General features: G+C 38.2%; 1 protein-coding gene across 1 annotated transcript; it reads left to right on the top strand.

Annotated features, from left to right (window-relative positions):
- Positions 1 to 9,214: 9,214 nt before the first annotated feature.
- Positions 9,215 to 17,185, top strand: LOC121903281 (NLR family CARD domain-containing protein 3-like). The gene is made up of 9 exons (XM_042420154.1): positions 9,215 to 9,362; positions 9,714 to 9,824; positions 11,489 to 11,567; positions 11,754 to 11,982; positions 12,192 to 13,989; positions 14,089 to 14,262; positions 15,095 to 15,268; positions 15,636 to 15,682; positions 16,405 to 17,185. The coding sequence occupies exons 1-9, from the start codon at positions 9,274 to 9,276 to the stop codon at positions 16,950 to 16,952; spliced, it is 3,249 nt and encodes a 1,082-aa protein (XP_042276088.1). The 5' UTR covers positions 9,215 to 9,273; the 3' UTR covers positions 16,953 to 17,185.
- Positions 17,186 to 17,746: the final 561 nt, after the last annotated feature.

Genomic DNA, 17,746 nt, shown 5'->3' with positions numbered 1-17,746 from the left:
GAAGCTTTCATTTGATCTTTATTGTCAGATTCAGAAAAATGGCACTCTAATAATAAGATGAACATTATTAATAGTTATATTGTTTATTCACACACAGTTTAGCGCAGGGTCAGTTTCTCATTTCTACAACCTTCACACAACTCAACTTTGAATGAAAAGTCACATTTTGATATAAATCATCAACATTAATAGTTATATTTGGAAAATGTGCTTTGGACAAAAAGCAAGTGTTTTCTTCTCCAGGAAGAAAACAGTGAAACACGTGTGTCGGTTAACTTTCTGCACACAAAGTGAATACAGACGTCCGTTTGTCTTCTTCTGCTGTGACGATCAGTGGGTCAGAGGTCAGAGGTCAGAGGTCAGATCAGGTATGTGACGAGGAGCTGAGAGAGGAAACAAAGAAGAAAGTCAAAAGCTCACAGCTCAACATCCAAACACAGACTGCACACAGAGCTGCAAGCATGGAGGAGAAACCATCACATCTACAGATCCAGGTACAGTTCTCCACTTTACTGTATCACAGAAAAACTCTCATTTTTCTCTTTTTCACTTCATTTGAAAGATGAAGAAAACATCTGGACTCCTGCTGTCAAACTTCATCCAAACTAACAGCTGTTTTCTATTTCCATCATGTTGAACATGCAGGTTTGGAAAAACTAAATCTTTCTCCAAATGTCACCAAACAAGACTTTTACAGTCCGTTAAGAAACTCTTATTATCAGAAATAAACATGTGTCTGATTTTACAGTCCTGAACATTTTCACATGTTGGAAAATCAAACTTTATTTGTGTCGCAGCTTTACAATCCACATTTATGTTGAAATCTGAACCGTATATTTGCCTCTTTATTTCAGGGATTTTTGTTTATTTGCTGCTTTTATGTTGTTCTTTTAATATCTGGATGTCTCTGCTTCTGATTGGACATTTATCTCCAATCAAAAAGACAAATCACATCTGTTTCTGCTCTTATAATAATAATAATAATAATAATAATAATAATAATAATGTATAACTGTTTCATGGCAGTCTTCTACATTTTGCAGAACATATTTTTACTGTGTGAGTATTTGAAACATTGGAAATGATCTGAAGACGTAATTTGGACTGTTTTTTTTTTCATTGATTTATTTCTATTGTTACTGTTATCAAAATGATAATTACACGGAACACAGTGATAACGGTAAATGAAAATCAATCAATGACTACAGGAGTAAATATTGACATGTTTACCATAAGATGGTGTTTGTTTGCCGGCGGTCATGAAGCCTCTATACCTGTCCGCGGAGGGCCGAACCCACGAGAGGAGCCACGAGCCAAAGGACCCTATTGGCTCTCTCTGCCTCGCTGTCTGGCTGCAGGTTTCTGCTCAGATTCTCCCTCTTGCAGGACGGACCATGACAACAAGGAACAAACCGTTTCTGATTCATGGATCCATTAGTTTTATTGATCATACAAGTGTCGAGTCTATGAAATGTTAGAAAGTCATGAAAAAGGCCGTCAGTCGTTCTCAGAGTCGACAGTTATGTTTATTTAGTCTGAGTAAAGTCCAGAAGAGATTCAACCGACACCAGAGGTGGAAGAAGTACTCAGATCCTTTACTTCACTACACAATACTGCATGTACAAATACTCCATTACAAGTAAAAGTCCTGCATTAAAACCCTCCTACAGTAAAAGTATTCATTCATTAATTACTGCAATACTTTAACTACATCAAGCTCATAATACTTATGTACTTTTACTGCAATACTTTAACTACATCAAGCTCATAATACTTGTGTACTTTTACTGCAATACTTTAACTACATCAAGCTCATAATACTTATGTACTTTTACTGCAATACTTTAACTACATCAAGCTCATAATACTTATTTACTTTTACTGCAATACTTTAACTACATCAAGCTCATAATACTTATGTACTTTTACTGCAGTAACAGATGAATCTCTTGATAAACTTCTGACTGAAACTTTGATCAGTTTTGAACAAACTCATGTTTATTATTCAAGTAAGAAAAGTGACAGCAGACGCTCGGCTGTGGGTTTACAGATATTTACACACATGTACAGTTAGTCCAGCTGATCCTGGACCAGCTCAGACACAAACCTGTCCTCCTCACAGACTGGACGAGCTGCTGGCAGACTGACTCTGGATCAGCACCACAAACAAACAACATAAACAACAACAACAGCAGCTATGAGGAGTCAAACTACAGACGACAACAACGTTAGAAACTAACAGTCATTATTTACAGACTCTACGTACCTGCACTGCAGCAGAACAACATAAATAAAACAATATTTTAAACACAGCTGCTTTCAAAAATCATACAAAATATAAGTGTTTTTTTAGTGTAACAGTGCTGTTTAAACGCTGCCTTCAGTGTCTGATTCAAACGGTCGGAAAACTCCAAACTGCAGCAGGAAGGAGATGAACCTGCAGACACAGAGAACATAATAGAATATATTACATTAATATATAATGGAGATACTTTATGAACACATGAAGATACACAAGATATATGATGACTTTCTCCCATGTTCACTGTTGATGTATTTTTCTATATCCACTATTTTCCTTTATATGTTTTAACACAATAAATGTATTTACATTGAACAGCAATGATCATTTGAATTTGAGAATCATTATTTTTTAACTTTGTTTTCTTTTATTAATGATTGATCAGTAATCTTAATTGTGAGTTTGAACGATGGAAAACATGATGGAAATATGACGTTTCTGTTAGTTTCAGTGAGGTAAGTGTTAAACTTGTCCTGATGGGACATGTTCACAGATCCTGGTTTTTATCAAATCAGTCTTCACTAAGAGATCACATAAGTTGGAGGACCTCTTATAAAAACATCTGGGTGGGATTTGGAGTGCACTGCCAATATGAAGGTCGCTCTCCAAAATATGCCAGTGTTTACTCACTACTGTTTGGAGTGACTTAGAGATGGAACTGAATGTAGAAACTAGTGCCAAGCCCTGAGATGAGAAGAGAGCTTGGTTTAAGTAACTCTGGTCGCTGAATAAGGCGTACCCTCTTAACATGCTCATCCAATAATGTCTCTTCAGAACACCTACACTTCAAATTACCACACAAGACTTTAGCAGGTGACTTACAGATGTGTCTGATCTTCAATAATTGACTATAAGTTAAACTTCTTTTTAATGCTGGTGAGTGAAAACTCCTGAAATGTAAAAAAGTGTTTCTATCAGTTTTCTTTTTATATACTTCTGTGTGTTTGGAGGTTCCAACTTTTTCACCAAAACATCCAAAAAAGAGATACATCCAAGATCACAACACAATGTAAAGTTAATAGATTCCTTCCTTGAGTTCATGAATGCATGGAATTAATTCAAGCACTACCACTCCAAATGAAAAATAAATCATCTATATACCTCCAATAATATTTAATTAATTTAGAATAGGGATTATGATTATAAATTAAATCTAACTCAAATTTCCACATAAACAGATTTGTATAATTCAGAGCCAGAGATGAGCCCCGATGTTGGAGATAAAATTGGTCCTGAAACTTAAAATAATTTTTTGTCAATACTTCCTCAGTTAAAGATAACAGAAACTCCATGGAAGGATCCAATTCAGTTCTAACATTCAAAAAATAACTGAGACTGTGTCTTATCAGAGCATGAATCAATCACAACCTGTTTCCACTGGTAAAAAAAAATGTTTGAACCTAAAAGTAATGTAAAGATTTTAAAATTGGAGTAATGTGGGCTAACGTGTCTGGTGTTTGTCAGACCACAAGCTGCTGCGTTCAGGACGAGCTGTAACTGACCAACAGCTTTCTTACAGCCAGGACAAACATCATCCAGAGATTCAGTGTCTCACTTATCTTTTCAGCTTGGTCGTTCTCAGCAGAAATAGACAGTGGTGCAGCCGGGGCAGGAGGACTCTCCGCCTGTTGTTTCACCTGCTTCCAGAGATTTTGTTTGAGGTTTTGTTGTTTTCCTTATTTGTTGTCAGTTTCTCTCCTGACAGTTTGTTTGTCGGAGTGTGTTTGGCTCGTTTGGGGAACTTGACGTCGTTTGGAGGGATTTTTCTCACTTGGAGCGGTGACAGCAGGGTTTAACTGGCAGAATAATCAATATAATCAATAAAAAAAACCTTGTTCTGTGTGAGGAGTGTATGTGGCTGACACAGAAGTATCCCCAACCAGACTCCACCATGTCTGTCAGAAAGATGTTTCACCTCACATATTATTGTAGTAAGTTGACGGTGCTGACAACTATGACATATTGAGAAAGTGGCTCCGTAAGAGATCTTGTACCAAATACAATCGGTCAACCAGGAGGATCTAACAAGTCTTTATGAATTTTAGGATTATTGGATTATCTTGAACTATATATTTATACTCCTCCTCACGGGTTTGTCCCTCCGGGCTTGTTTCAAGACAGTCCTAATTTGAGCACCAGACTTTAAGTGGGGTCTGTATGAAGAGGGGTGTATACATCTCTATCACTTAATTGTCTTTCAAGTTCTTTGATGTATAAAGTTTTATCCTGAACCACAACGGCCCCTTTGTCTGCATGGCGTATAATGATGTCATCATTATTCATCAACTCAGCTCTGCTTTTCTCTCTGACTCTAAAGATTAGAGGGCAAAATTTGTTGTTTACTGCCTGAACATAATTTTATAACATCCTGTTACACTAGTCGACAAAAAGTCTCCAGTGATGGGTTGTTTAGCCTACCTGTCAGTCACAGAATTCATTTTAAAATGAATGATTTTAAATCACTGAATGGTTTTGCCCATCTTATCTATCTGACATGGTTTAGACTTATGTGCCTGCTGGGTCTCTTAGATCCTCTGGTTCAAACCTCTTGAAAGTTCCTGACGTCAGAACTAAAAGGCTCTGAGAGGCAGCCTTTGTTAATTACACCCAAAACTCTGGAACAGTTTTCCTGAAGTCTGAGTGACTCTAAATCTGTTGACGCTTTCAAATGAAATCTTAAGACACATCATTTCACCATTGCTTTCTCCTGAAGGTTTAACTGTGAAAATGTTTTATCTTGTTTTAACCTGTTGTTCTAATTCAATTTTATCTCTTTTCTTTTCTCTCTGTGTTTTTATTGATGAATACAGAAATGTATGTGAAATTTCTTTCTGACAGGCATGGTGGGGTCTGGTTGGGGATACCTCTGTGTCATCCACATACACTCCCCACACAAGACAGGTTTTTTATTGATTATATTGATTAAAAACTAACTGTCAGAAGGGAAACTGACAATAATTAGGGAAAACAACAACACCAAATCTCCACCTGGAAGCAGGTGAAACAACCAGCAGGAGTCCTGGTGTGAACTAATATCACAGAAAGCGAACAGGAGTCGAGAGAAGAAGCTCCGTGTGTCACTTTATATTTTTTTCATGTCTGTGACATATTCTACAGATAGACATTGAAACTATAGTGACAGGTGTAATGTTGCTGGTATGATATCAATATGACCATCAACAGGTAATTTTCACTGTCTATTTGTGCTGAGAACTGAGCGTCACACAGAAAAAACAGGCAAGACGCTGAATCTCTAGATGATGTTTGTCCTGGCCGTAAGAAAGCTGTTGGTCAGTTACAGCTCGTACAGAACGCAGCAGCTCGTGTTCTGACAAAAACCAGACAGAGAGCCCACTTCACTCCAATTTTAAAATCTTTACAATGGTTACCTGTCAGTCACACAATTAATTTTCTGTTATTGGATTTTTAATCACTGAATGGACCATCTTATCTATCTGACATGGTTTAGACTTATGTGCCTGCTGGGTCTCTTAGATCCTCTGACTCAAACCTCTTGAAAGTTCCTGAGGTCAGAACTAAAAGGCTCTGAGAGGCAGCCTTTGTTAATTACACCCCAAAACTCTGGAACAGTTTTCCTGAAGTCTCAGTGACTCTAAATCTGTTGACGCTTTTCAAATAAAATCTTAAGACACATCATTTTACCATTGCTTTCTCCTGAAGGTTTAACTTTATTATTATTATTATTATTATTATTATTATTATTATTATACTGTCCTCATAAACACTGTTGACTAACATTCTGTCCTACTACACACATTGTCCTCACTCACAGTGTAGAAAAAACAAATGTGTGTATGAGGACAGTGTGGTTTTGTAGCATTAATGATGACAGTATGTTTATGAGGACACATGTGTTAGTAATGAATATTGATAATGAAGACAGAAATGTACATTTATTTGTCTAATTTCTCACATTTTCACATATTTTGGATATATTCCACAGATAAATCAGACCGCATCAGTAAATGCTATCTTACCACTTTTTGTCTTGTCGGAATATAAAAGGTACAGATAATAAAACTACCATCAAACTTTATGATCCAACTGATAAAGATTCAAACTGTCTGTTAATGTTTGACTTTAGTTGTTCAGATTCTTCGTTCCAGTTCAGAGCTGCTGTTCTGTGATCAGATTTCCTTAAAGATCACTTCAGGTTACAGATGAAAACACAGAGCTGAGACCTTAAAAACCTCCTGCAGTCAGTTACATGTTTGTTCTTCTTCTGGTTGGTTTCCTGGTTAAAGCTGCTGATATATTTCATCTTCACTCATCAGCTTCATTCAGATTATTTTCAGCATCTAAAGGTAACGTAACCAACAGTTTTCATCATGTTTGTGTCAGCGGTTGTTAAAATGATCTGATACCAGTAGAGATGGTGATTATAGTGATGTGTTATGTTGATTTATGTGCTGCACTGGTGGAAGGAATGAAACGCCAGGAGAAATAAGAAAAACTTCATTTTGCCAAAGCTGAAATTCAACCTGTTGGTGAGACACACGAAGTGACCAGAAAAATAGAAACACCTGTGTGATGCAATTAAACACTGCTGCAATAACTGTTGAGACTTGTTTGGACAAATTCAAAGGTTGGTTTAACAGTATGGGGTTCATGTTAAGGCTTTACTTTGTAGTGTCTAAATTATTATTTTGTCTGACTAAATTGTTTTTTCTACCTATTTTACATGAAAATATAGAAAATAAAATTCAGTCCAGAACATCAACACCATGAACCTAAAAAGTTTCACAAAGTTTACATTTATTACTGGATTGTTGTATTTTTCTGACACTTTAATCACAGCTGGAGAGATAATAATGTACATTGACATTAATATTACTACTGTACCACATATTGTTCCAGCTGTGTTATGCTAGCATTATGTAGAACTTTCACTGACTGCTAATTCTATAAAATAGTTATATGAGTATGAACATGTAATATAATATGTACTATGTAATATAAAGATTAGATTCATCTTTTGGATCATTTTCAAATGGTACACCTGCCCGGCAACTGAAACTGGGTGTTAAACTGTTATTTCAATAGATGCTTTGCAGTCAATTAATTGATCATAAATAGTAAAAAGCTTCTGCAGTTATGTTAGCAACACTATCACTAGCTAGCAATGCTATAACAGTAAACCAATCTGATCAATAAGAAAAGTTTTATTAGCTTTCAACACAACACTGACTATACCAACACAGTAATGTGGTTTTGTACTTTTACATAAAATTAATTCAAACTGTTTCAAACTGTTTTAACCTTTTTTATGTAAAACTGTTTCTTGAAGCCAGTAATTGTTTGTTCCATTAATTTTTAATTGTTGGAGACGTTTCGTGCAGAATCAAGGGTCACCTCATCCAGTCATCTTGAAACTGACAAACATTATTACAGTTAATATAATAACTAATCCACAGTAACAATAACCCACAGTCCCGCAGAAACACTTTGTTTAACAGGTGACACAGTTAGTGATTAACAGGTAATAAAAGCCATATAATAATAAACTCTGAAATCTCTTAAAACAAGGTCACAGAAATACTGTTGAAAACATCTTTTCATTCATGATATTCAGTTATTTAACCAGACTGAGAGCAGCAGCAACATAAACTAACCTTTCATTCAGTATCTTTATGCTATATCAATATAAAATAAATGTCACATTATATAAATGTCAAAGTGAATCACTGTCATCAAAACACAGTAAACTCTGTTTCTGGAATAGAGTTTAAACTGTGATGCCTCAACTCAGCAACATCTTTTTTCTGCTGTATATAAATCAATAATAATTTATGTTGAGTCAGACAGATTTTATTCTCTTATTCTGTCTGTTTTAATCTTTACTGTAGATGATGTTGAACATCAAGGCTCATTTAATTCAACATAAGTCATGGAAATTTCTGTGCTTAGATTCTTATAATCTATGATTGAAAGACACAACTGTAACACCTATAACCATAAATATAGTAAAATAAACATGATGTCTATGAAACTACTTGTTATAATGAAATAGATTAGAAACCGATGAAATAATAAAACACCAGTATCTACATTGTATAAGACTGATGACTTAATAGCTCTTTAACAAAAAAGACTATGAATTCACCCTTCACAGTTTCACTTAAATGTACTTAATAAGAAGAAAATGTTATATAATGATAATATAAAATAAACAATTAATTTAGATGTGTCCTTCTGTTCCGAGCTCTCATCCAAATACCAAACTGAAGACAAATGAAATCAATTGTCCTTTAATTTCTGTTCATATCTGATCAATATTCAGTTTAAGTTCAATCTATTTCTTCTTCTTTGGTCTCTCTGCCTCCTGCTTTTTGTCCTTTTTGTCTCTGCTGATTACTGAACCTTCTACAGCTGATCAATGCCCTCTATTGGACATCATGCAAAACTACATCATTAACCCGACTATTAGATTCAACTCTCTGTTAAATTTATTGGAGTTACAAATAGATGTAATAGAAGTAATTCATTGCAGTTTCTGACTAAAACAGCAATAAGTATCACAGATTATTGCAGAGAAAACTGATAGATTGACAGCGTCCTCAGATTGATGAAGGAGGATCAGCAGCAGTTTCTCTCTGTGTTTCCTCTGCAGGTGAAGGTACAAAGACTCTGTGACTGATGTGGATCTGAATTCACCTGGTGAGTATTTTTATGTCTTGTTCCTCGTAGCTGACTCCACCACCAGGTCATCTCCATTTAAACTGAAATGTATCTCCATCATGGTGAATGTAAAGTCACTGGAACATTCTCAAACTAAGTTCTTAAACATTGAAGCTCAGAGGAAATCTTTAAAATAATTTCTTACTTTTGCTCCATCTGGTGGTGGAATGAAGAATGACATGACGTCAGACCGCAGTGCAGAGCTGTGTGATGTGCAGCTTGTTGTAATGAATGAGCTTGTTGTTGTGTTTGTGTGAAGGTGTTTCTCTGCTATGGATCAGTGTGAGGACAGAGAGGAGGGAGTCCCTCCCTCTAAAAGCTCTCTGTGTGGGGAACATGACAGCGAGACCAAAGCTCAGAGGTGAGATGAGGATCTCTAACTGTCCATGACTGTTCTCCACTCACATCACTCCACCATCACTATTCACACTCACTGTCACATCTGACACTCAACTACTGAATAATAACTCACAATAACTCAGAATGAACTACTAACTTTCTGTGTTAACAAAGACCTCAATGACTGATTAGTCAACTAATCGATAAGATGAAGCATCTTTCATCAGATGACATGTTGATGAACAGGAGAACGTTTCTCATCCACTGTCTTCTTACTGATTTTCATTCTGCTTCTAAAACTTCAGCTGCTGACAGTCTAGTCAAAATTCATCTTTTTAAACTCTTTGATTTGTTAATTGTTTGTTTGTATCAGGATGCAGCAGCAGAGAGCAGACTCTCCTGAACCCAGCTGTGTGTCCATGAAGAGTGACTGCTCTATGGGTCGTCATATTAGCTTCGAAGACGTACAACCTGATGATGGAAGGTAAGAATATGAAACTGAAGTTTGTTATTATCTGACTGTCCTGAGAAGAGGAATCAATATATTGTTTCAGCAGTGACATCACAGTGTCCACCTGTGCAACAGTCACATGTCAAAGAGTTCAGTGTTATAAGACACCAACATGGTCACTATATCAATATGTGTGTGTAACTTTGAAAACATCACATCCAATAATCAGAGCAGCAGCTAACTTGGATGTGTCTGTCTGGAGCTTCAAAGATGGATCCTGCTGAGCAAAGGTCAGAATATTGATCTCAGGATTGATAAACTGACTGAACAGATTTATAATTGATAGAAAGGATTGTTAGACACAAAAATGTTTTATATTTATGGAAGATGAGAAAAATTCTAAAATGTCTTATTAAAGACAAATCAAAGAAAGAAAGAAAATGAGATACAATGCACGTTATGTATACGTGTTTCCTTTTCATGTAAGTGTTTATTGTGTCATAATTAATGAAAAACTTTTGGTAAAGAGACAATGAAGGTTTCTCAGGCTGCATTAAAATCAAACCAGAACACAGAAAACAAAGTGAAAAGGTGTTTTACATTTCAGTGTTTGTTGTCTTGTCTGTTCTTTCATGCAGCACAATCCATCTCATTAAAACTGCAAACAGTCTCACAAATGGAACTAAACATACAGTCAGTAGTTCTGTCCCTCAGCCCACAGGAAACTGTTTTATTGTGAAAGGCTGTCTGTCATGTTTGACTTCACCTCTGCTGGTGTTGATAAGCTCCGCCCATGGCGCTGCCTCCAAGCTGTGATTGGACGGCTGATTATTTTTCAGACTCAGAGTCTCAGGAAGACTCAGCTTCATTTCATATCTTTATTTCTGTTTCTTCTTCTCTCCTCCTTTCGTCTACACGAAGAAAAAACACAAAGAAACGAACAACACAAAACAGGAAGTGGAAAATGAAGAAAAAAGGATCTTTCCCTTTTTTCTCTCACAGATCAAGAGGAAAATATGTTAAATGACCTCATTCAAATCAGAAATTTTTTTAAAATTATTAACAGGATCTGTATGGATCAGATGGGAAATGGACAGGAGATTATTCTCATAATTTACAGGAAATCTTACTCTGCCAAAATTAAAAGATGATACTAAACAATGGATGGATGAAAACATACAAAAAGAGGAAGCTGATGCCATAACATCTCTGAAAACACATAAAGCACCAGGGACAGTTTTTAAAACAATGTCTGGATCACCTTGTACCTCCTCTAACAGAGTCTGTACAGAGTAAAAGCTGCTTGATGTTGTGTTCATCCATCTGAAGGCTGAACTGGGATGTTTATAGTTCCATCTTTAGTTATTGAGGTTGGTACAGATTGTTACTGAGCCATAGAACTCCTGTAGAACATCCTCACTTCCTTCTTCTTCTGTTGACTCATCACCAAGTCGCCTGCCATCCTCTTTTCATCACTGGAGGAATTTGAACTCATCAGTCACACTGTTCTGAAAGATTTCTATTAATTTCTGGGATTTAAACTGATGATTAATTCTTCATTTATGTGGTATTAACTTCATGCTTTTCTCACTGATTATTATTCAGTTTGACAAGAGCATCTATGGGTCTTTAGCTTTAATAAGCTGTGTGCAGATTTGAGTCATTAAATGTCCTTAAATGTGATGTTTTCTCCACAGAGTTCAGCAGCAGAGCTCAGAAGTTCCCAGTGATCAGTCTGCACAGCAGCATCAAATACACCTGGACTCCATATTTATGGTGTGTACATGTACAAACACACCTTTAATATTAACTCCATCAACCAAAGATGAAATACTAAAGTACCATTCACGTCCTAACAGCATCCATGCTGCTCTGTTTAGACCAGCAGGCCTTCAGACAGATGAATCACATGTTGTGTTCTACCAGTTTAAATTAAATGTTCAGTTTATCTTTCTATTCCAGCTGCTGGAGGAGAACATCATCACTTTTGTGAAGAACGAGCTGAAGAAAGTCCAGAGGGGTCTGAGTCCAGATTACCCAGAATGCTTAGAGAGTCAGAGTGAGGATGAGGAGGTGTTGGACAGTGAGGAGGAAGAGCAGAGGAGGAGCAGTAGAGAGGCATTTCTGAAGATCACACTGCACTTCCTGAGGAGAATGAAGCAGGAGGAGCTGGCTGACTGTCTGCAGAGCAGTAAGAGGATTTTAACAGATTTAACATGATGGAGGCAACATGAGAGAGGTTTATATTTCAAACTCTGCTGTAAATATGCTGCACACATCTGCATCAGATCAGAGGCTGTTTGTCCTCCACTGATGAGCTGAATAAAACTGATGGAGGAGGAAAAACTATACAGACACACTTACATGTTCACTGATTTCATTTGTTGTTTGTTCATCCAGGAACTCATGCTACAGAGTGTCAACATAAACTCAAGTCTAACCTGAAGAAGAAGTTCCAGTGTGTGTTTGAGGGGATTGCTAAAGCAGGAAACCCAACCCTTCTGAATCAGATCTACACAGAGCTCTACATCACAGAGGGAGGGACTGCAGAGGTCAATGATGAACATGAGGTCAGACAGATTGAAACAGCATCCAGGAAACCAGACAGACCAGAAACAACAATCAGACAAGAAGAAATCTTTAAAGCCTCACCTGGAAGAGATGAACCAATCAGAACAGTGATGACAAAGGGAGTGGCTGGCATTGGGAAAACAGTCTTAACACAGAAGTTCACTCTAGACTGGGCTGAAGACAAAGCCAACCAGGACATAAAGTTCACATTTCCGATCACTTTCAGAGAGCTGAATGTGCTGAAAGAGAAAAGGTACAGCTTGGTGGAACTTGTTCATCACTTCTTTACTGAAACAAAAGAAGCAGGAATCTGCAGGTTTGAAGAGTTCCAGGTTGTGTTCATCTTTGACGGTCTGGATGAGTGTCGACTTCCTCTGGACTTCCACAACAATGAGATCCTGACTGATGTTACAGAGTCCACCTCAGTGGATGTGCTGCTGACAAACCTCATCAGGGGGACACTGCTTCCCTCTGCTCACCTCTGGATAACCACACGACCTGCAGCAGCCAATCAGATCCCTCCTGAGTGTGTCGGCATGGTGACAGAGGTCAGAGGATTCACTGACCCACAGAAGGAGGAGTACTTCAGGAGGAGATTCAGAGATAAGAAGCAGGCCAGCACAATCATCTCCCACATCAAGACATCACGAAGCCTCCACATCATGTGCCACATGCCAGTCTTCTGCTGGATCACTGCTACAGTTCTGGAGGATCTGTTGAAAAGCAGAGAGGGAGGAGAGCTGCCCAAGACCCTGACTGAGATGTACATCCACTTCCTGGTGGTTCAGTCCAAACTGAAGAACGTCAAGTATGATAGAGGAGCTGAGACAGATCCACACTGGAGTCCAGAGAGCAGGAAAATGATTGAGTCTCTGGGAAAACTGGCTTTTGAGCAGCTGCAGAAAGGCAACCTGATCTTCTATGAATCAGACCTGACAGAGTGTGGCATCGATATCAGAGCAGCCTCAGTGTACTCAGGAGTGTTCACACAGGTCTTCAAAGAGGAGAGAGGGCTGTACCAGGACAAGGTGTTCTGCTTTGTCCATCTGAGCGTTCAGGAGTTTCTGGCTGCTCTTCATGTCCATCTGATATTCATCAACTCTGGAGTCAATCTGCTGGAAGAACAACAAACAGCATCCTGGTGGTCTGAAGTGTTCAGAGGGAAATCAACATGTTTCTACCAGAGTGCTGTGGATGTGGCCTTAAAGAGTCTACATGGACACCTGGACTTGTTCCTCCGCTTCCTCCTGGGTCTTTCACTGCAGACCAATCAGACTCTCTTACGAGGTCTGCTGACACAGACAGGAAGTAGCTCACATACCAATCAGAAAACAGTCGAGTACATCAAGAAGAAGATCAGTGAGAATCAGTCTGCAGAGAGAAGCATCAATCTGTTCCACTGTCTGAATGAACTGAATGATTGTTCTCTAGTGGAGGAGATCCAACAGTACCTGAGTTCAGGAAGTCTCTCCACAGATAAACTGTCTCCTGCTCAGTGGTCAGCTCTGGTCTTCATCTTACTGTCATCAGAAAAACATCTGGACATGTTTGACCTGAAGAAATATGCTGCTTCAGAGGAGGCTCTTCTGACGCTGCTGCCAGTGGTCAAAGCCTCCAACAAAGCTCTGTACATGCACACATAACTATTAATGTAGTTTAATCTTTGCTCAAATAAGAAAACTAATGTTTGCAAATGTTTTCTTTTGTTCTGATGATTTTTCTTCAGGCTGAGTGGCTGTAATCTCTCAGAGAGAAGCTGTGAAGCTCTGTCCTCAGTTCTTGGCTCCAAGTCCTCTAGTCTGAGAGAACTGGATATGAGTAACAACAACCTGCTGGATAAAGGAGTGAAGCTGCTGTCTGCTGGACTGGAGAGTCCACACTGCAGACTGGAAACTCTCAGGTCATTTTTATTACTGTGTATATAAAGTAATATTTTGGCTTTCGCCCAGTTTACAGTTTACATGAAGAGTTTTTGATACTAAAAGGATTTTGTGTACAGTCTGAGCTGAAGTGTTGTAATATCAGTAAGTAAAGTACAGTAAGTAAAACTTCTTTCACATCAACGTGAGTCAGGATATATATTTCTGTCATTTAATCTTCATTGAGGACTCAATGTCATGAAAATCTAGTATAATGGAAATAATAACAGAAAATATGCAACATAGAATTACTGTCATATCCTCTACATGCAGGTGAACATACAAAGCAGATCTGCTGCTCAGTAACACATGATTCACACATGCACATGATCTTCTTTACAACTTAGAAAAGTACTACAAATTATATGTTTAACCAGTGAATGAAATGAAATCAGAAATATGATGGAAGACACTACATTGGCTAATTAAATTACTACAATCACACAGTGAATATCATTGGAATGAAAAATATGAACTAACATAAAACATCAGTAATTTTTTTATTAAATCTTCTTACTATCTTTAGATACGTATACTGTCAAACAACATTTATATTTAAAGACATTTCTTCTGCCAAAGTTAAAACAGAATGGCATCAGATTAAACCCTGAGCTTCAGCAATTGCAGTCTCCAGCGAGAACATGTGCTTTATCTCCTACTACTAACCTAAAATGTATCTGCGTGACACCAACATACAGCAGGGGGCGCCGAGTGTAACACACACAACAAACATAAAGGCCTGAAGGACAAAATACTGTTTATTGAGCTGAGAATCTTTTAAGGCTCATTCGAGCAACTGTTGTGTGTGTTCAGTCTGTCAGGATGTCTGATCACAGAGGAAGGCTGTGCTTCTCTGGCCTCAGCTCTGAGATCCAACCCCTCCCATCTGAGAGAGCTGGATCTGAGATACAATCATCCAGGAAGGTCAGGAGAGAGGCTGCTGTCGGCTGGACTGGAGGATTCACACTGGAGACTGGACACTCTCAGGTATGGACAGACAGGTGGACATTCGCAGGTATGAGCAGACAGATGGACACTCACAGGTATGGACGATGGACAGACAGGTGGACATTCTCAGGTATGGACAGACAGTTGGAGTTTCTCAGGTATGGACAGGTGGATATTCTCAGGTATGGACAGATAGGTGGACATTCTCAGGTATGGACAGACAGGTGGAGTTTCTCAGGTATGGACAGACAGGTGGAGACTCTCAGGTATGGACAGACAGGTGGACACTCTCAGGTATGGACAGACAGGTGGGCACTCTGACTAACTGAGGGACTCTGGTTTATGTTTAATGGTGGATATGAGTGAAGGTGTATGAAGTTGACTGTGACTTTGTCTCTTCCTCCAGGATGGACCATGGTGGACTGCAGACACTGAAACCTGGTCTGAGGAAGTGTGAGTGTGTTTTCAGTTTGATTCATCAGAACTTTGAGAAAAACTGGATGAAATATGTAAAAGAAGTGAAAAAAGTTCAAAATGATGGAAAATCTGTTTCAGCCTAAACTGACATTTATCTTGAACCAATGAATCCATCAAACAGAAATTTCCTTCTGTTTGTCACAGTTCAGGAGTTAAAAGAGAAATGTTTTATAAATGGCAATATGGTGGAGCTACCTGCTCCAAAACGTCACTCATGTCTCTCCTGCAGATAAAGTTCATTCATTCATACTGACTTCAGCTGTTTGGAGCATTTGGACAAAAATCTGTTTCTAACAGACAGTTTGAGATTAAAATAACAGACTTGATGTGCAAAGACCTTCACTTTACATCAAACTTCATTGAAAAAACATGAATATTGCTGACATCTTCACTGTCATGTTTACTGTTAATGTTCTAACTGAACTGTTGAATTTACATTTAGACAAACATCAGACGCAGCTGGAACGAAGTTTAACTTTGAATTTGGCAAAAAAAAATTCTCATCAAAAGGTTCACTTACTCTGTATCTCAAAAGCTTTCAGTCGCATCTCATGGCCTTCCTCAGTGGATGGAGTGTCTCAGTTGTCATGGAGATGGTTTAAGTTTGAATGGTTTAATTTCAGTGATTGTCAGTAAAGTTGTTAATAAATCAACAGATGATAAACTGCAGCTGTATTGTGTCTTGTTCTCTCCATCAGATGCCTGTGAACTGGAACTGGACACAAACACAACAAACGCAAAACTCAAAATGTCTGACAACAACAGGAAGGTGACACATGTGGAGGAGAATCAGTCATATCCTGATCATCCAGACAGATTTGATGTCTGGCCTCAGCAGCTGTGTAGAAATGATCTGACTGGTCGCTGTTACTGGGAGGTCGAGTGGAAAGGAGACGTTTATATATCAGTGACTTACAGAGGAATCAGAACGAGAGAACACAATGATGCCTGTTTGTTTGGAAGGAATGATCAGTCCTGGAGTCTGTACTGCTCTGATGGTGCTGTTTACTCTGTCTGTCACAATAAGACAGTAACATCCATCTCCTCCTCCTCCTCTTCCTCCGTCTCTAACAGAGTAGCAGTGTATGTGGACTGTCCTGCTGGCACTCTGTCCTTCTACAGAGTCTCCTCTGACACACTGATCCACCTCCACACCTTCAACACCACATTCACTCAGCCTCTGTATGCTGGGTTTGGGTTTGGGCTCTGGTCACCTGGTTCGTCAGTGTCTCTGTGTCCTCTGTAGGAGGAAGAGTCTCTCCTGTGTACAGAAACTCTGCTGACTGCAGATCAGCTGCTGAAATCCAACATCACACACACTCTGCACTGTGAAGCAGATCTGTCTCAGACTCAAACACTCAATTATTTTTCCTTCTACATGATTCATTGATTTGTCTCAGTTGACTCTGTTGTTGTTATTGTCAGGATCCAATGAGCAGCTTGCAGCTCTATTCATGTTTTAATAAAATAACATCTGTCCAGCTGTGGAAGCCCAGAGTGTTTTTGTTGTTCTCACATGTATTTTATCATATCATCATCAATAAAAACTATTCATGGCATTATTATTGAAAGCGTCCTCATTTATAATATAATATAAATAACAAGCTTTTAAAATACAACACATTGTTAAAGATGAAACCAGTGGTTTCCAACCTTTTTGGCTTTTGACGTCTTACAAAAAGCAGTGTGTATCAGAACTTTGTTTTTTCTTCTTTCCTCTCCCATTAATCATCTCACCACCCCTCAGATTTATCTGCTGACCCTTTGGAGGGGCCAGACCCCTAGGTTGGGAACCACTGGACTAAACTAGCTAACTGTATATAAAGTAGTGTAAACTAGCTCCACCTCCAGCAGCTACAACAGTAACATGCTGCTCTAACACTGATGCTTCACTATTAATAATCTAATGATGTCATATATAATAATATATCAGTCAGAGGGACCAAACCACTACTTTTACTGCAATACTTTAACTACATCAAGCTCATAATACTTATGTACTTTTACTGCAATACTTTAACTACATCAAGCTCATAATAC

This window comes from Thunnus maccoyii, chromosome 1, assembly GCF_910596095.1.
Source record: "Thunnus maccoyii chromosome 1, fThuMac1.1, whole genome shotgun sequence".
In the NCBI taxonomy this organism is placed as follows: domain Eukaryota; kingdom Metazoa; phylum Chordata; class Actinopteri; order Scombriformes; family Scombridae; genus Thunnus; species Thunnus maccoyii.
This window is presented reverse-complemented; position numbering and strand designations above follow the sequence as displayed.